Genomic DNA, 19,131 nt, shown 5'->3' on the forward strand with positions numbered 1-19,131 from the left:
AGCTGCCTCATGTTACAGTGGAATGGAATCCCATAGAACCTCTGTGGTTCCACATCCTGGTTTTTCTTCCTAGCAGCTGCCAGGGGTTAGCAATGCCACTAGATAATGATGTTGGACATGTCTAAGAAAGTGGAGGAATTTCAAGAAAAGTCTCCTTTTGTGCTGGAACTGCATTAGTAGCCTGCACAGTGTATTTACACTGCTCCTCTTGGCTTGTAGGGTCAGCTGCATGATTTGGGATTTAAAAATCAGCAAAATTTGATACTAGTCCTCTTGCAAAAGGTTTCTGTCAATCTTCACTGATTTTAAGGGGATATAGTTTAACCTACACCATACTTCATGTGATCAGGCGTACAATGTTATATTAACAAACATCATGATTTAGGAGAGATTTCCTTGGATAATGTGTGTTTTGCTTTTAAAGGATCAGTGAGGTAAATGTGCCAAGTGTCCAGCATTTCCAGTACTCTAAAGCTTCCTTATAAACTTCAGCTGAATTTGATTTTTGCAACCTTTACATGATATCCTATACATAACATACAGAGTTCCGCACCTCTTGCTTTGCCTTTTACTGGGCATGAGGTAGTATCTGTGAAATCCCTTAGGATTCTGCTGGATGCAGTCAGCCAGAACAGCAGATTTCTTCCCCAGAGAATCATGCTAAGGTTTTTTGTGTCTCTGCTTTTCAGATCAAGCGTTCTTCCATCCGGAAAGGCATGGTGATGGTGTCACCCCGCCTGAATCCACAAGCATCGTGGGAGTTTGAAGCAGAGATTCTGGTGCTCCATCACCCCACCACCATCAGCCCACGATACCAGGCCATGGGTACGTGTGTCAGTGTTGGATTGTCTTTGTTTCCCAGTGGTAGCATTTTGTATCTGATCTAGCCTAAGACAGTTTTGCTCCTGATGTCTCTGTCAGCCTGAATATATGCCAGAGTTCCTTGTTTTGCCTTTCCTAGCATTGTGGAAGGGAGAGGGAAGGGTGCTTACAGAGGAGAGTGGGGTGGCTATAAGGTAAAAAGGAGATGTGTACTCTCAAATGTATCTGGAGCCTACCTGTGCTGTATCTCCATGGTGCAAAGATTCTCCACTTTCAAGTGCTGATGGAAAGTGCTGATGCACGTTTTGTTTGCTGTCCTCCAGCCCAGCTGCTTGGTATGTAGGATTCTGTTGAGGGTGCTTCAGGGAAGGCAGGATTTGAAGGGAGCTGGTCTAGCTGATGTGCATGTTCTTTTTGGGGATGGAGCAAAGGCAGCTGCGTGACCCATACAGTCTTTGCTGTAGGGTGAGGAGCTGCCTCAGATGTGTCTCTGAAGCTGGTTCCATTAATGAGCCTGGCTGCTGAAAGCCCGTGTGCTTTACATTGACAGTGCATTGTGGCAGCATCCGTCAGACAGCCACGATTCTCAGCATGGACAAGGACTGCCTGCGCACAGGGGACAAGGCCACCGTGCACTTCCGCTTCATCAAAACCCCGGAGTATTTACACATAGACCAGCGCCTCGTCTTCCGGGAAGGCCGCACCAAAGCTGTGGGTACCATCACTAAGGTAAGGGCTGCCAGTCCCACCTGCTTCTGCCCATTAGTCACTTCTTGCACTCAGAAGCCAGCAGGAGAATCCAGAGAGCTCTGGAAGATTGAGGGAAGAGGTTGTGCTTCAACCACAAGCATCAGGCCTGACGTGGGTCGAGGATGACCGATGTGCTTTGTCATGTGGTGGGTCTTTAGCTGGTGTGAATGAGGGAAGGTAAAGGGAGAGGCTGAGCCATATGCTGCTGGTTCTTAAGGCTCAGTCTCTTTCTGACATCTTGTAGCTGCTCCATTTGAGTCATGTTGTGGAGGCTGGAGTGTCACCTCAGCCAAGTGGCCCTTTCCAAGGGTGGAAGATCAGAGGTCTGGGTTTCTTGGAACAGCCGCTGCTGCTGCATCCTTCTCTTTGTGGTTATTTTTACAAATTCTCCAGAGGCTTTTTGTTAAAAAGCAGCATTGAACCTTGCCAGATCATCCTGGCTATTTTAATGCTGAGTTTGGCAATTTGCAATTTGCAGCTACTCCAGACCACCAATAACTCACCAATGAACTCCAAGCCACAGCAGATCAAGATGCAGTCAACAAAGAAGGGAGCTGTTACAAAACGAGAGGATGGTGTTCCCGCCGCTGGGATGGCAGCTGGAGGCCCAGCAGCTGGGGATGAGGCCCCCTCAACAGCTGCAGCACCACTAACACCTACTGCCCTGCAACCATTGGTAAGTGAGGAAAATACCATCTCTGTCTTAGCTGTTTGTGTCATGGTTTCATCTGTTGGAGGAAGGGTACTCCAAAGCAGAAGTATTATCCTCTCGTACCTCGAACTCACCTTGCCACAAGAACAAATAGAAATATAAGTAGTCTCACAGCAGGAATCATAATTCTCTGATGTCTGGATGACTCCATGGCTGACCTTCCAGCAGACAGCTCAGGGTACTGGGACAGTTCAGATTGGACTCAGGAAGTGTCTAGTCTAACCTCCTGGTCTAAATAGGATTAGCTGTGAGGTCAGACCAGGTTGCTCAGGGTTTTATCCAGTCATGTCTTAAAAACCTCCCAGGGAGGAAGACTGTACAATGTCCCTTGGCAACGTGTTTCACTGCTTTGACCATGTGCACGATGAAGAAGTGTCTCTGTATACCCAGTAGCTGAACTAGTGAAACACATGACAACCAGTCACAGAACAAGTCTTCGATGTCTGAATGAGAGGTAGAATATCCCTACACTAGAGAAATTACAACCTAAGTATTAGGTACAGGTCATCTGCCCTGTCGAAAAATAAGGAGGGGACATCCAAGAAGAAGGAAAGACTTTAACTTTCTCTTTAGAGAAATTTATCCAGGTAGTTTTGTTAGTTAGAACTTCAGTTCAGCTTTTCCCTGGAGGATACCTAGTCTTTTACCTGGCCTGAAAGGAATGGAAACTCAATTCTCACTGCAGGCCTACTGATCAGCTTTATTACTGATAGAAGAAAGATCCTTTCCTTGGAGGGTACTTCCTCAGGAAGTGAAGGGTTCAGGAACCAACTCTGTCAAGTGACAGGGTGTTCCCCTACTTATTTCTAGCTAGATTAGTTGCCATGGTCAAATCTCACCCTCTTGAGCCAGACTGCTCATCAAAGGGGGCCCCTAGCAGGGATTCTCTCCCTCTGCATATGCCTGGGGCTTCACCCCAGTCTTCACCTCATCCTTGTCTTTCTGTAGCGTCACTGTGGTTGTAAGTAGTGGTCCCAGCTTGCTCTTTGTTTCATCCCTCCCCCTGAGACTCTGAGTTGCTTTTGTTCTTGCTTATGTCTTCCTCTCTCTCCTTGCTGCGTCCCCTCAGCCTGCCCTGGATGAAGAGCCCCACAGCCGTGAGGGCAATAAGGTATTTGGCTGCTCAGAGAGAAACAGTGGGTTTGCTGAGGTTGGGAAAAGTCAGGTAGAGAGCCACGGTAGTGGGTGGGGGGCTCTCCTTCAATTCTGTACAAAGTCAAGGGAGCCTGAGGCCTTGATTTCCTGTATGCTGAGCCCCATGGCACTTGCTGGTTCTCATGGGAGTGAAGCATTTAGAAATTTGGGAAATCAAAGTCTTCCCAGCTTGAGGGGCAAAACTTCCTGGTGCATCTGTCTCTCCTCCTTCCCTCATGGTGTGTCTGTCTCCCTCCTGCCTTATCTCCTTCTTGCAGTGGTAGAAAGCTGTTCAGTCACAACTGCCCTGCCACTGTCTGAATGTGTGTGTGACCCATCTGAATTCCTGCTGTGTTGATATCCCAACTGAGGGGTTGCTTTGCACTAAAGTCAGTCTTGTTTTCCAGTCAAAAGTTGGAGGAGGAGGCCGTCGACGTGGGGGTCAGCGCCATAAAGTGAAATCTCAGGGAGCCTGTGTGACTCCTGCCAGTGGCTGCTGAATTTCTTATTCCTCCTCTCTCTGAAGAATTCCTCCCCATCCCTTCATTTCTTATCCAAAAGATCCAGAGCAGCGTAAACCAAAACCCATCCCAGCTGATTGGCTGCAGAAGAATCGTCCCTCCTCCCTGCAGGAAGCGATGGAGAGGAGCATAATTTATAAGCTAATGAAGGTGATAAGACAGAGAACTGAGTAACTGACACCTTCCTCCTCCCCCTGTCGACACATTTTTGTACATCATGGGCTTAGTTTTTATTCTTATTAGTTTTTATTATATTTTGTGTGCATGAAGATGAGAGGGGAGTCTGGATAGAGCTGCAAAGAGCCAGTTAGTTGCCTCCCTCCTCCCTCACCCCTTTCTGTCCACAGGACTTGCTGCTCTCCCCTATTTGCTGTCTCAGATCCAGGGGTTATCAGATGCCAGAAATTTCAGACTTGCAAAGGTTAAAACAGGTTATTTAGGATGGCTCCATGGAGCATCGTTTCATCACCACTGTGGCCTTGTGCCAAATATGTTTTGGATTCCCTCCCTCTTAAACTATTTCTAAGTGGATTTAATTTAATGTTGTAATGACTGAAGTTTGAAGGAGATGGTGAGAAAGTTCCTTAGTTGGAGATCTAAGAGGGAAACAAATTGGAAAGCAGTTGTTGATGTTAAGTTCAGGGATCCTATGCTCAATATTCTCAAATAATGTTGAAAGCACTTAAAATTTTAACTAGCAACAGAGTGAAATGGGCAGACATTTACCCCACCCAGTTCCCCTTCCCATTGTGCTGCTTTTCCCAGTGTTTGTTCAGTGCACATTGGAGCAAATCTCCCCTGCCTCCCAAGGCTGCAGCAGCTCCACTGACAGTATTAAGAACAGTGCAGGAGCACTCAGTCCGTCCTTGAGCCAGAGAAAGCCTTCTCACTTCGGCGGACAGAGCTCACAGGTGGTAAGATACCTTTGGAACAGAGACACCAGGCTAACATGACCTTTCCTTCATTTTGTTTACTCCAAGATTTCCAAAACCTTTTTGGAACTCACTGGCCAAACTTTGCCATGGCAGAAGTAGGATTTGTCTTCTCCCCTCTTGGCCAAAGAGGGCAGTGACAAATTGGTACCAAATTTATACAAGTGCTTTCAAGGTTGGAAGTACATGGTAATTTTTCTGATTTTCACTGAATTTTTTTAAAGATTTTATTTTTCTTAATGAGAAATTCTGGCTTCTCCAAGAAGGCCCTGAAAGCACAGTTTACGAATTACTGTTAGAATGGTTTCTTTAACCATTTAATGAGTTTTTCAAGTGATTGATTCCCTGCTTATTTTGATCTCTTGTCTTCTAACCCTACCTCCTCCCTTGGCTCTGGTGAGGACAGGAATTATCCTCTGCCAGCTCGTGGTGAGCTCTGGGAGCGTGGTAGCATTTTGAGGAGGAGGTGGCATCCTCAGCAAATCATGGCTCCCCCCAGCAGGCGCGGTCAGGCTCGGTTTCTCCGAGGGCTTCCTCCTCCAATGAAGGACTTTTATTTTAATCAGAGAGAGACTGCAAAGTTTCTGTCCCTCCGTAGCAGGTTGTTCCTGTTCCTCACTCTGTGTCACCTGTGTGGAGTTCACTGCAGCTCACCTTGTGGCTCGGGGTGGGCTTCCAGGCGGGCTGAGTGGCAGAGCGCACCTCCCGCTGCCAACACCAGCACTCCAAGAGCATTAAGCGGCACGGGAGAGGCAAGAAAGGTGGTTTGGAGAGCAGGATCCTTTGCCTTAGAGACTGCAGTGGGTGGAAGGGGAGGTCAGACAGTCCTTTTCCAAGCTATGTGCCTAAATACCAGCACTCTCCTGGCGAGGGAGGAACTATAGGCGGCTACAACACTAATAGCACCCGCATTGTGAGGGGGTGTGAGGTGTGGCTAAGCAGGGCACCAAGGCCTGGCTTGTTTGTCTGCTGGCCCTGTAGCAGCATCAAACTGCATCTGATTTCACTGCCCTCTGCTTCTGAAGGGAGCAGGGAGCTCCAGGCGGTTTTCTCTTTCTCCATTCCTTGTGCTCCAAATGAAGGAGACTGCCGAGACTGAAAGAAGGTTCACTTCAATTTGTGCAAAGGAGGTGGTGTGATCTCTCTTTTGTGACCAGCATTTACAGATCACTCAGGCTGGTGTGATCTATAAAATAAATTTTAAAAAAGTTTGTTCCAAGTAAAAGATTTGTCTTGTCTTCTTGATTTTTGTCTCTCTGGAAAACCAGGCTGAAATCCAGAGGAAGCAGATTTGCCTGCTCCAGATTCTTTTGCTGGCTACAAGAGGAGGCTGTGCTCATAGTGACAGCAGGGCAGGGCATGGCACAGCACAGGAGAGCTGCTGCTGAGCTTCTCCACAGCCCTGACAGGTTTTACTCTAGCCAAAATGAAGTGCACCTCAGTGGCAGAGTGGTAAAATGAGAACACGGGTGTGGTGTGAGCTGTGCTGTTGAGATGTGAGTGGGTGTGAAGAGCAGCTCTAGCAAACCACTTGGGGCCAGCCCCACTGGAGAAACTGCTGAAGGATGCAGCATTAGCACAGCACTTGCAGTGCCTGCCTACCTGTGCTTCCTGGGACATGCACCTCACTTCTTTCTGCAAATACTGTGGGACTCTCCAGGGTTTGCAAGGAGCCTTTTTCTTTCTCCTCAGTTGATCTCAGAGGGTCACAAAGGCATTTTCTGCTCTGCACAACCCTTTCATAGGTAAGTGTTGGGCTGTGGTAGCCAGAGCTGAGGTGCACACAGCCCTTCTCCTCCTGGAGAGGGCTGGTCCCGGGCCAGCAGAGAGCAAGCCTGGCCCTAGCGTGGCCTTCTGGGAGAAGCTGCATGGGTATTTCTCACCATAAACCTTCCTCCAAGCCCAGGTTAGGCAGGCAAGGTTGGGACCCTCCTCAAGCCACTTCAGTTTCCCATTTTTCAGCCTTTTTTTATGCACCAAGTTAACTTCCTCACACTAAGGAAAATGAAGTATTTCCTTTCTGCTTGCTTTGTAGCTGATGAGTAGTTAGCAGCCCATGTGAAGGAAAAGAGAAGCAGATCCCCTGAATTGGGCTTTGTGTCAGGCTTTGTCCCTGCTAATCCAGCCTCCCTTGCTGCTCCTGGGGGCCAGCTGGGCTCTGCTCATGGTAAGGCAGAGGATGGGAAGGCTTTGGGAGGTGACTGCAGAATGAGGACAGCCATGATATGACAGACTTAAGTCTAGTAGATTTTTAGTCCCAAGGAACTGGAGCTGTTAGGAGAAAGTCTTGTTCTCAGCATTGTTTCAAGCAGTTTTTGCATCCTCAGGCCTGCTCAATGACAAGGTGATGACTTTGTTGATGGCCCTAGAGTTAGTACATCAGGCTGGAAAATAAGGATTTGCCATAAAACGATGTAGAAGAAGAGCTCCAGGAACAGTTTTTGTCTATCTACTAGCTGTGCATCATTCCCAACAGCAGATTCAGTTACAAAACATCCAAACCACTATGGGCAGTTTTGATATAATTTATGTCTTGGTCTTTTTTTTTTTTTTTTCTTGCATAGGCATAAATTACAATCTGTTGATTAAAAAATAAAAGGAACAAAACAGTGCAGCATTTGCAACAGGCTACAGCATCAAACACAAACTCCTGTCTGTAACCATCTATTTCTGCAGGGCTAATTCATAACACGTGTGTAGGGCAAACTGAGAAGGAGGGAGAATAGAGGAGGGAAATGAAGTAAATAAGAGAACTCTGCTCCCACAGCTGTTCTGCATTTCTCCTGCCTCACCAGGCTCATCTTCAGCATCAGCTCTAGGATTAAACGCCGCTGGGCAGAGAAGCACATGCTGAAGCAGCAGTTTTCTGTGCCCTCTTCTTTGGCAGCTCTGGGCAGTGCTGCAGAAATGCTGCAAGCTACAGTCTCGAGAGCCAGTGGCTTCTGGCACTTGGCACAGGAGCTCGGGCTGCAGCCCAGCACTGATGCTGAATTTGGGGGCTGAAAACCCACATGGAGCCTCAGCATATGTTCCTGGGGATCCTCACACAGATGGCATGGTGAGGCCTCTAAAACCAGCTAGAAAAGAGCATGAAAGCCCCAGCAGGAGCTCTCACTGGTGGCTCCAGGGAGTTTTACTTCGAACAGCAAAGATTTTCACATCCAAAGGACAGGGCAAGCTTGCATTGTAAAGACAAATGCTCCCTAACCCAGACACAGCACTTAACACCCACATGGAAGGGGCAGAGATCCCACTACAACTCCATTTTCAGGGGAAGAGGTCGCCTTTCCTGCCTCTCATCAGCATGCCTAATTTACCACAAAATCATTTTTTTCTTGGGCAAAGAAAGACCTTGTCTGTTCTTGCAGTCCAAGCCAGAGACCAGGGATCCAGAAGGAACATAGGAAAAGGGGTTTTCCCAGGCTCATGGTTATAGCTTTGCTCCAGGAGCCAGAGAAAGGTGAGAAGAGGGAGAGCTTCATCTCTGCTTTCTCTTTATGATTCAAATAAATACAGGAGCTGGTCTGCCAAGCCCAGAACAGGTCTAGGCATTCATAAAAGCACAGCTCCATGTGCTCAGTGCACTCATGGACAGGACTCCAAGGCAAGCGGGCAGCTGTAGACAAGTTTAAAATAACTTTGGCTGTGGCTGCCAAGAATTAAGACTAAGCTCAATATAGGAGAGAATTTATAGTCCCTGGCTCTGGCTGCAGGTCAGCTTTCTCCCTGCAGCAGGGCCTCCCAGCTCTGCAAGAGGCTCCACAGGGTAATTTTAACCTGCTGGAGACAGGACTGTGCCCTCTGAGCTTGGAGCAGAGACCCCTGCAGAAGGGATGTGCTGCCACCACCCTCACCCTCCCAGTCTGGCATGGGGCTCAGCAGCTCTGCCTGATGCCCATCAGGTGATGCTGAGACACTTCTTCAGCCCCTCCTCCTCCTCCTCTATGCCTACAGTGCTTCAAGCAGAGACCACCAGAGGGGGAATCAATACATGGTGCTCTCACAGTGTCAGGGCAAGGATGGTACCAGCAGTGGGCAGGGCTGAAACACTGACCATGAGCCCTTAAGTTTTTCTTTCAGTGAAACACAACACAAACCTGGAGGCTGTTAACACCACCCAAGAACATAAGCCAAGCTGTGTGATGCAGGCCAGGAGGTGGAGGGGACAGATGGCCCTAGCACCCCTCAGCCTGGGGAGGGTCCCTGTGCATCCTTCCTGCAAAGCCCTGCTGTGCCTCCACCCATCCCAACACTGCAGGCAAGATTGACATGCCCACTGCAGAGAGAACTCCCCCTCCTGCCCCAGCCCAGTCCTCCCACAGCCAGGGCCCAGAGAACAGTGCAATGCCACTAAGGAGAGGTAGGAGGAAAAGGGAGCCCTTCCAGGAGAAAGGAGGTCAGCCTGCACAGCCATCTGCCATGGAGGCCCCCGAGAGCTGAGGAAGCCCTGCAGGGGGAGGTGGCTCTGCATGCTGGCAATGGCCCTGTCTCGCCCCCAGCAGCCCTGCAGAGCCCTGGGGCAGCAGCTCCACTGCTGCCTACAGTCAAGTATACACAGATGCAGCCACGGGCAAGAGGCCACGGCCACACATTGCAGTCTCAGAGCACACCCAGAGCAAGGAGGGCAGGAATGCCTCCAGCACCCCACCAGCAGCAGTGCACACAGGACCCCAGCTTCCAAGTCTAGCTACCAAGCCACCAACAACGTGAGACCCATATTTTAAACAGCTCAGCTCATCTTATTCTAGCTTATCCTACTGTGTATGCTATTCTACTAAACAAAGCTCTAGCCCTCTCGACATCTAAGCCACTCATCCAAGTGGCACCATGTAACATTCTCTGGTTAAGTACAAATTGCATGGAAAAAGTATTTTTTCCCTTTGTTACTACAAACACCCCCCACACAAAAAAAACAACCCCAACACCCCAATTGGAAAATAGTTCCCCTCCCTACCCCTCTTAAAAAAAAATATCAGAACAAACCCCAAAGAAAAAGCAGGCAACAGGAATTTTCAGTAGCATCACCAAGCTTAACACTGGGGAGGCAGCCAGCCAGGGAGGCCAACAGCTTCAGCAAGACCCAACTCAGCTACTGTCAGCAGGAGGGCTCGAGTGGATGGATGGCAGCACCAAGGTGGGCCCTGCCACCAATGTGTGCCACGCTCCTCTCCTCCCGCTGCCCCAAACCATTAGTTTTATGTTAATACTTCATTAATACTGTCTTATTTCCTCTCTGCCAGCCCAGCATTGGAGGGCTGGAGATCTTTACCCAAACCAACACCAAGGCAAGAGAAGTGACCCTGTGTGGAGGGGACTTGGTGGCCATAACCAGTGGCTCCCACCTACTGTGGCAGCACCGAGTCAGGCACCGTGGTCCCACACTCCCATCTCCTGCACCCAAGCCCGCATGAAGCACATCACAAAATGACACAGCCCTTTCCCAAGCCCTGGCCATGCTAGAAAGGAGTGGGACAACAGGGAAGAGGGGCAGCGCAAACCCGATACAAAGTTAGCTTAAAAAGTTAAAATGTCCCATATGCACTGAAAACAAGCCAGGCTGCGCTAGGACGCAGGTGGGATGCTCTTGCCTCACACCCCGGTCCTTGGAAGAGTGAAAGCCTCACCCCTTCAACACCAGCTCTTCTCCTCCCGCCAGGGGAGAGCTTCCAGGGGCGGCTGCTGGCACGTGCCAGGGTTTCTAGGTGCGAAGCAGTGAAGCAGCCACGTCCCCTCCTGCTGCCAGCGCGGCAGCGCGCTCATCCCGCCGGGCCGCGGTCAGTGCGCCGGCTCCCCGTGCACGCGGAAGCGGTAGATGCATGTGTACTCGGGGTGGCCCCAGTTGCTCAGCACCCGCAGCTCCACCAGCTGGTATGTGCCCACGGAGTCACCCTTGGGGAGGAGGGAAAAGAAAAACCTGAGACCTTGAGGGCTCTCTGCGGCTCAGAGACCCCAGAGGCCCCATTTTCTTCTCAGGGGTCAGGTGGTCCAGGGGCAAGGCATTTACCTCCAAGTAAAATGTTTGGATGGGGTCGCCATCGTGGTTGTAGGTGAACTGTCCAAGGAGAAGGCCCTCCTCCTCTCTTTCTTCCTTTAAGCCCTATGGAAGGGCAGGGAGGCAGAAAGGGAGAACCAGGGGTCATCAGAGAGGGAGACCAGAGGTGATGCACACATCCAGGGCAGAAGAGGAAGAGGGAGACACAAGCGTGCTCGGCCCCCGCTCCTGCTCTTCCAGGTAAAATAGACAAATGGGAACAGGGACCAGTGGGGAAGGATGAAGAGGGGGAAGACCAAAAGTTACACCTACTCAAGCCCCTTTATCCCTGTGTTCCCCCCAAACTCCTTCTGAAACCCAGTGCTGCCCCTCTCCCTACCAGCATTGCTTCTTCCTCTTCTTCAGGGTAAGACCACCCCCCAGAGCACCCCCCAGCCAGGGATGGGGTTTGTTACCCATCCCTTCCAGCACCCTCCCACTGTGCTCCCCCGACCCCCTCAGGTGTGGGTGAGGGCACTCACATAGACAGCAAAGTCCTTGGGGGCACTGGGGATGGTTCCCTGCGGCGAGAGGGCTTTCGGGATGTGCTCCAGCGTCACGGCCGTGGGGCGGATAACACCGGAGAGGCGGATGACAGCAAAGCCCTCGGAGCCACGAAACGCCCAGCAGTTCCCAGGGTTGACGTCTGGCTACGAGCATGGAAGGGAGACGCCAGCAATGTTACCACCATCAGAGTCACTCTTCTCCCACCAGCCTGGTTGCTGGCTTGGAGCAACAGCCAGAGCCCAATAAAAGCCCCAGGAGCAGCAGCCCAGCGCCCCAGTCAGCGCCCACCTGCAGGATGGCACGGGGGGACTGCGAGTGGTACCACAGGGGGATGCCAAACAAGCTCAGCAGCGCCGTCCGCATCTCGTAGGTCTCCGAGCAGCGAGTGTTGATGACACTGGCCCCTGGAATGAGGGGATGGCAGCAGGTGAGCTGCAGGACAGCCCCTCTGGTCACCTCCCCAGGACAGCTGACCACCTACCTGCTGACTCGAGGGCATAGTCAACCATCCCCACACGGTCCTCGCTGTAGCGCTTCAGGGCCTGGCCCACGATGAGATGCACTTGCTGCAGTGGGAGCAGAGGGCACAGGAGGGTGACAAACTGGGGCAGGCATCCTGCCCCCCACCCGCCTGCCCCTGCAGGGACAAAGGGTGCGAGGACCTTCCCACAAAACAGCCTCGGGACAGAACAGCCAGGGGATGAATCACCGTGGCAAAAATAAGAGAGCGTGCATTTGGCTGGGAAGCCTTGTTAGAGGTTGCTAAAAATACCCCAGGGGAGAGGAGCTGTGCAGTGAAGGGGCAGCACCCAGGCACGCTGCACTCGCCTGTCCCCAGGAGGGGCTGGCCCAGAGGGAGGAGATGTAGCACCAGACTCAACCTGACAGACCACCCAGAATCATCTGCTCGTCCCTCCTGCCCTGTCCCACAGCACTGATGGAGCTCTCCCTGTACAGAAAAGGAGGAGATGGCTGGAGCATCCATCTGGAGCCAAAGCCAGCCTAAGGAGCTAGGAGCCTGCAGCACCACTTTGGGTCTAAACTTTATGGAGTGCATAAAGCTCACACAGACTATGGGGACTGCTAATCCCAGCTTGATCCCTCCCCTCCACTACCTCCACAGAGAATTTCCAGCAACTGTTTCCAAAGCAAGCAAGGCTCATTTTTTCCCCTTGGTGTCATTCTGCTGAAATGCTTTGCAGCAAACAACTCCGCAGCACTGCTGAAGAATGGGGATAAGCAAGATGCTCCACCCATGGAAGCCTTGATGGCACCTCTCCCACGTTCTGGGTGAAGGATGCATGAGCAGAAGCTTGGATTTTAAGACAGAAAGTATGAATGCTGAGAACTGGTCAGAGAAGAAAGTCAGATAAACTTTCCCAGACAAAAAACTTTCCCAGACTTTCCTCTGGGAAGTTTTGGGAAAGTTCAGAGAAAGAATTAAAACAATCCTGCAGTTGGTGTTTTGAACTTGCTAATTGTGAGATGTTTACAAGAAGGGTGCTGTTCCTAATTACCCAAGGGTGTGAGGGATATTAACTAAGGACCAATCAGGTGTCCACCTTTATCATAACTCTCTATAAAAACAATTTGTGGTTTCTAATAAACTTGGCTGTTCCCTTCTGAGAAGACACGGGAGTTGTGTCCCTTTATTCACCCATCCTCAACAGAACAGCAACAAGTACGAGCCTTGCAGGGCTGCAGGTATCAGCACCTGTGACTCCTTCCAGAGCACAAAGCAAGCACAAACTGAGAAGGGAGTGGCAGAGAAGGAGTTTCAAGGGTGCTCTTGCATCCTGTGAGCCCAGGATCAATATCCCAGCTGTGGGGGCTGTCCCAATGCCTCTGCCATCTGCCAGGTACACATGCCAGCCCCCTGCACACACAAAGGGGGCACAGTCCCCAACCCCGTGGTCACCTCATGTCCCTGGGGCTCAGGCCAGTACTCACCTCCTCTGTCACTCCTGCAGCCCCTCCTTGCCGCAGGGCCACTCCAATGCCAGCCTGAGCATCCCGTGCTGACAGTCTCCGGTCCTCCAGGACTTTTGCAAGGATCTTTTGCTCCAGAGCCCGGAGCTCTGCTTGCAAGTCTTCCCGCTGGAGGATGAAGGCAGCAGCACCATCCTGCTGGGACTGTGACAGGAACCTACTGATCCACACTGGGAACTGTGCTTCCACCTGGAATGGTGCAGAGAGAGCTCAGCCTGGAGCAGGGACCCCTGCCTGCCTTTCTGCCAAACAAGCTGGGGACTGGGGACTCACATCTGCCCGCACGGTCTTCAGCTGCTCCAGTATCCCCTTCACGTGCTTCCCCATCACCTCCTGGTCTGACTTGAGGCTTGCCAGCTCCCTCCTCAGCACTGCCACCTCCTGCTCCAGCTTGCCCACCTCCTGCTGGAAGGTCCCTCGCAGGCTCTCCTGCACCGAGCTGTGCCAAGAGAAAGGCAATAAAACCTTGTGCCAATAACCCCAGTTCCCCTCTGCAAACTGAGGGAAGAGGTTCATCCCACACCACCTATGCTCAGCCTCATCTCCAGACCTAGTTTTAATCCCAGTGGCAGTGACCTCTTCTATTGCATCCCATGGGAAAGCATCCTCAGCTCACCCCTCAGCTGAAGGACCACATTCACAGTGATGCAGAGTGACAGTAGCAAAGGTCATTGCTGCCATTGCTCTTGGGGCCCTGCTGCCGGCCCCAGAATGGCAGGATGGGTCAGGCTGGAACAGAGCACACAGGTCATTTGGTCCAACCTCCCTGCTCTAGCAGGGCCAGCCCAGAGCACATGGCACAGGACTGCATCCAGACAGTTCTGGACTATCTCCAGTGAGGGAGACTCTCTGGGTAATCTGCTCCAGTGTGTGGTCACTGCACAGTAAAGAAGTTCTTCCTCATATTCAGGTGGAACTTCCTGTGCATCAGTTTCTGTCCATTGACTCTTGTCCTACTGCTTGGCACACTGAGAAGAGCCTGGCTCCAACCTCTTGTCACTCCCCCTTCAGTCACTGACATTGATGAGGCCCCTTCTCATTTGTCTCTTCTCAAGGCTGAACAGGCCCAGCTCCTTCAGCCTTTCCTCCTAAGAGAGATTCTCCAGTCCCTTCATCATGCCCCTGGCTCTCTGCTGGACCCACTCCAGGAGCTCCATGGCTCTCTTGTACTACTCAGGAGCCCAGAACTGGACACAGCACAGCAGAGGTGGCCTCACCAGGGCTGGATAGATGGACAAGATCACCTCCCTCAGCCTACTGACAATGCCCTTCCTAATGCACCCTGGGATACCACTGGCCATTTTGGCCAGAAGGGCACAGTGCTGGCTCCCACAGACACCCACTTATGTATCCTCCTTCCTTTCCCCCCCAGACTATGCCTCTTGATCTCTCCTTTGTCCCCAGCCAGGCCTGCAAATCCCTCCTGAGCCTGGCTGAGGGGAATTCACCCAGCCACCTGCCTGCCCCACAGCCAGTGTTACCTCTGCCACTCCGAGTTCAGCTCCAGCAAGCGCGCCTCCATCTCCTGCCAGGAAAAGGGAAGGGGTGAGACCTGTGACACCACTGCTGAGGGTGTCCTGTCCAGATACCACCACACCCTCTTCCGCTTACCCGGGAAGCTTGTGCCATCTTGCCCAGGCGCCCGTCCAAATCCCTCTGCACCTGGGCCCGGAGCACATCCAGCTCGCCCTGAAGGATGGAACAGGGTGGAATATCAGAGCCAGGTCCTGCCCACGCCCATCTCCCTGCAGTGCCCGTGTCACCCACCTGGAGCTGGTTGGCCATGTCGGAGCGGAGGTGCTCCTTCAGCCCCGCGTCCCGGCGGCTCACCAGCCCCTCCAGCAGCGCAAGGACGTCCCCCGGGGGGGGCTCTCCCCCCGCTGTCACTGCTGCCGCCCCATGATGCAGCTCCCACCGCGACAGCTCGGCCTCCAGCGCCTCAAAGCGCTTCTCCAGCGCCTGGAAGCGAGCCAGGAGTCGGTGTCCCCCCTGCAGTGACAGAAACAGGGTGTGATGCAGCCTCTCAGGGAAGTGCCTGCTCCACAGGACCCCTGGGAAAGGGGACCCTGACCACCCATTCCCCAGAGTCAGTGGAATCTTATTCATCTGTTGCTTCCCAGGAGAAGGCAGATGGTCCCCCTGCTCCATCCCAGGGACACCCCAAGAGTGAGATGGCCACAAGCTGAGGGAGCCAGTGTGGAGCCATCATCTGCCCCGTTCTCCACCATTCTTCACACCCTGGAAGCAATTGTTGAGCCATGGATCACACCGTCCCAGCTCTCCCTGCAAGGCACTCATCCCACCTGGGCCACCATCGTGCCTTTGCTTACCTGGTCCAGCGTGGTCAGGTCCCCTGCCCCAGGAAGGTCAGAGGAGGAGGAAAGCTTTCCAGCTCCCCACCACGGGAAGGAAGGCAGGCTGAGAGTCGACAGCCCGTACGGGTAGAAGTACCAAGCTCCTGAGCACAGAAAGATGAGATGGTCAAAACCACAGGCTGGCAATGGGCCACAGTAGTGGACAGGGTGGACATGCAGAGGCTCAGCCATCAGCATATCCAGGGACTACCAGGAGACACTGGCACGGGGAATGCAGATGGAGCAGGCTACCAGAAGCCTTGAGCACTGAGCTCCAGCCAGCCCATCCCCCGGCCATGGCAGTGCGAGGCTCTGCACTGCCCCAGATCTCAGGGCAGCACATCAGGGAGGTGCCTCACCGTAGGCGGCAGCAGCGAGGAGCAGGAGGAGCAGCAGCAGCAGCAGGGACCTCTTCAGACGTGGGTAGCGCCTGGAGCATGGAGAAAAGAGAGATGCCTTAGGACTGCAGCCACCTTCCATCACCTTTGGATGGGGACCAGGGGGAAAGCAAAGACACCCACCACTCCCAAGGTGCCTCCCCTTTCCAGGGTCCTGCAGGTTTTCCCCATGCTTCCCCCATGCTGGTGTCCCCCCAGCACACTCACCTGGAGAAGGGGACGCTGTCCAGGTGGGAAGCTGTGCCGGTGAGGCGGCGCCAGGCCCCTGCCAGCCCCGAGAACAGCCACCCCATGAACCGAACTGCCAGGAGAGAAAACAAGCCTCAGGAGGAGTCCTGACAGATGTCCCCTCCATGCCCACGGGTGGCACCACAAGGGCATAAAACCCCTCCACACGAACAGGGGATGGCAGACACAGCAGCTGGAGAGTAGAGATGCTGACTGGCAGTAACACTGCTGCTAGAAGTGCCCCGCCAGCCCTCCACTCACCTGGGGAGGTGAACACCTGCCAGAGGAAGGAGCCCACCCGTGAGGCTGCAGTTCTCAGACCTGACCCAGAGCTACTCTGGCCTGAGTAATAGTGACCTGGAAAGGAAGCAGCAAGTCACCAATGCAGACAGCATCTCAGTGCACGGCCCACAGCAAAGGCTTGGCACTGGGGGTGGCATCTAGAGGGGACTGGCAGCACACTGAATGTAGCCAGGCCCTGGGCTGGTCCCCCTGGGGATGTCTCCCCTGCATTCCTGCCATTACAGACAGACTGGTGCATCCCTACCAGCATAGTCGTCCTCCGAGGAGTACCCAGATGAAGATGTGTAGGTGTCGTACGTCTTGCTCTCCAGCACCCCATTGATCTTACTGGACTCGGTGTCCCCTGTGCCTCTTCTCCTCCTGGTGGAGAGCTCTCCACCTGCCCCAAAACACAGAGTTCCACTGAGAAATCGCCCACCATCACTTCCACAAGGGGCAACCCAGCCAGCCAGCCTGGGCAGTTGTCCCAACACTCTCCAGTGTCCAGGGAGGTCCCGAGCTGCCCTAGGAGAGCGGGAGGGCTCACCCCAGTATGTGCTGCTGTCCAGGTCATCATCCAGCATGGAGCTGCCCAGGGCAGCAAGGCCCCGGCTGCCCCCCAGGTAGGACTCGCTCATCATGGACTCGCTATAGTAGGAGGTTTGTGTGCTGGGGGCGGGAGAGAGGCGCTTGGTGCTACTCGATTTCCTCCTGATCGTCCTGCGGGAGGCGAGATCAGGCTCATCACACATGTGTGCTTACAAGGTGGGTGGGGGGGGGGGGTTCACAGTGCACTCATGGGGGGAAATGGGGAATTCACCCCAATCCCTCAACCAGCATCGCTTCCCTCCACACCGGATGGCGGCAGCTTTCGGAGGCTGCAACCTCGGCTTTGCAGAGGCCTCCCGCCCGTCCCGGGCATCGCTTCCGCTCGCACCGCTGCGGTTTTCCGGCCGGCACTCGCAGCGCACCTCCCTCCTCCTCCCTCCTCCTCCCTGTCGCCATCCAGCTGCGGCTGGGGCTGGCACCCGGCCACCCACGGCGGGCTCCCGTGCCGGGCCCGGGAACGCAGAGGAGCCTGCGCCGGGAGCGCGGGGCTCTGGCCGGAGCAGGGGCACGGCCAGTGCCACAGTGCCGAGGCAGCCATGCCGGAGCGCGCCGGGCTCGCCGTCACGCTCCTTTTGCGAGCCATCCCCACAGCCCACGCAGGAAGGTGCCCGGTCCCTGGTGTGGGATGGAATGCCCCGCCCGTGTCAGATCTGGGCAGGGGGAAGCCCCCACTCGTGCCCCCCACTAACCTGCCGGTGGTCTCCTTGAAGGGGAGCTGTGTCCCACCCAGCAGAGATGTGCTGCTGCCGCTGGTCGTGGCATCTTCGTCCCCGGGATAATAGCGGCTGGTGACAAGGCGCTGGCTGCGGCGGGACATGGCGGCGGCAAGAGGGGAGCTCGGCTCACCTGGGGGTGGGGAGAGGGCGGCCGGGAGAGGCAAGTGTCAGTGCCAGGGTCCCTGGAGGGACGCACCCAGCGGGATCCCACTGGCGGGGACCCCGCCCCTGAGGCAGGGGACCTGGCCCACACCGAACGCCGTCCCGAGCTGGCGGCCGTGGGCTGTCCCGGGATGGAGCCGCCCCCGAACAGGCCGAAAAACCCCCTCGCCTCCTTTCCCGCGCGTGGAGCGGCTGCCCCCGGCCCCTCGGCACCCCCGGCCCCGCTACGGAGCCGGCCCGCCCGCAAGCCCCCGCCTCTGCCCCGGCGTCCCCCTCGCAAACGCACCGGCCAATGCCGCGCAGCAGGGAACGATCCGCTCCGTCCTTCCCGGCCGCTCTCGCCGCCGCCGCCGCCGCTCCCTTTTGTTTTGCGGGGGAAGGCGGCACCCGCCTCCCGCCCTCCCCCCGGACACCCCCGCCGCCGCCCCGCCCCGCCCGCCGCCGCCGAGAGGGGAGCAGCCGCCGCTCCCCCGGCCTCTGGGGATCTCTTCTTTATCATCATCGCTATTGCTATTTATTATTATCACCGCCACAGGCATATTCTTTTAATTTCATTTATTTTCATCATTTTGTGGGGGGCGATGATGAGGGCCCATCCGCACTCTGCTGCCCACGGGGACCTGGTCCCCAAACACCTCAGCCCTGGGGTTTCTCCGCCGTGCCCAGCCCACGGTGCCAGCCAAGGGCGTGGGTGATGCCAGCCCAAAATGGGAGCTCCCGGGTGCAGGGCTGCACCCCAGCCCCGTTTGGGCTTTTCTGAGGGGGCTGCTTTACTGGTTCCGGTGGGGTGAGAAATCCCCGCACCCCACGCACCACCCGTCCCGGCGACACGGCCGAACCTATCCCCGGGGCGCGGGCAGCCCCGCTCGATACCCGTGTGCCCCGGCCGCCCTGACTGGGCGGGCGTGCTCTGCTGCTCCCCGGGCCGCAGACACCCCGCTGCCGCCGCTCTGCCCCACGGGCGGATGGGCAGCCTCGTCAGCG

General features: G+C 54.4%; 2 protein-coding genes across 4 annotated transcripts in view; one reads left to right on the forward strand and one right to left on the reverse strand.

Annotated features, from left to right (window-relative positions):
• The window catches only part of GTPBP1 (GTP binding protein 1), a 22,701-nt gene extending 12,976 nt beyond the window's left edge, over positions 1 to 9,725 (forward strand). The window contains exons 9-13 of one of the 2 annotated variants that reach the window (XM_005488631.4): positions 690 to 825; positions 1,373 to 1,551; positions 2,051 to 2,248; positions 3,354 to 3,395; positions 3,826 to 9,725. In XM_005488631.4, coding sequence (XP_005488688.1) covers positions 690 to 825; positions 1,373 to 1,551; positions 2,051 to 2,248; positions 3,354 to 3,395; positions 3,826 to 3,918 — 648 coding nt within the window. In that variant the 3' untranslated portion in view covers positions 3,919 to 9,725. The remainder of the gene's footprint in view (positions 1 to 689; positions 826 to 1,372; positions 1,552 to 2,050; positions 2,249 to 3,353; positions 3,396 to 3,825) is intronic. The other variant, XM_005488632.4, reaches the window with a different exon arrangement.
• SUN2 (Sad1 and UNC84 domain containing 2) lies at positions 4,948 to 18,664 on the reverse strand. 2 transcript variants are annotated; one of them, XM_074539397.1, is made up of 18 exons: positions 18,434 to 18,587; positions 17,959 to 18,115; positions 17,208 to 17,380; positions 16,926 to 17,060; positions 16,640 to 16,735; positions 16,358 to 16,451; positions 16,112 to 16,182; positions 15,729 to 15,856; positions 15,166 to 15,387; positions 15,010 to 15,087; positions 14,880 to 14,923; positions 13,672 to 13,837; positions 13,360 to 13,587; positions 11,891 to 11,975; positions 11,698 to 11,813; positions 11,385 to 11,552; positions 10,876 to 10,968; positions 4,948 to 10,760 (listed from the first exon to the last, which is right to left on the reverse strand). In XM_074539397.1, the coding sequence occupies exons 2-18, from the start codon at positions 18,084 to 18,086 to the stop codon at positions 10,647 to 10,649; spliced, it is 2,139 nt and encodes a 712-aa protein (XP_074395498.1). In that variant the 5' UTR covers positions 18,087 to 18,115; positions 18,434 to 18,587; the 3' UTR covers positions 4,948 to 10,646. The 2 variants fall into 2 exon arrangements, with proteins under 2 accessions (XP_074395498.1, XP_074395501.1); XM_074539400.1 differs by lacking the exon at positions 17,208 to 17,380 and having other exon boundaries at positions 18,434 to 18,664.
• Between the last annotated feature and the right edge of the window lie 467 nt (positions 18,665 to 19,131).

The sequence above is a fragment of the Zonotrichia albicollis genome, chromosome 4 (genome assembly GCF_047830755.1).
Source record: "Zonotrichia albicollis isolate bZonAlb1 chromosome 4, bZonAlb1.hap1, whole genome shotgun sequence".
Lineage (NCBI taxonomy): Eukaryota > Metazoa > Chordata > Aves > Passeriformes > Passerellidae > Zonotrichia > Zonotrichia albicollis.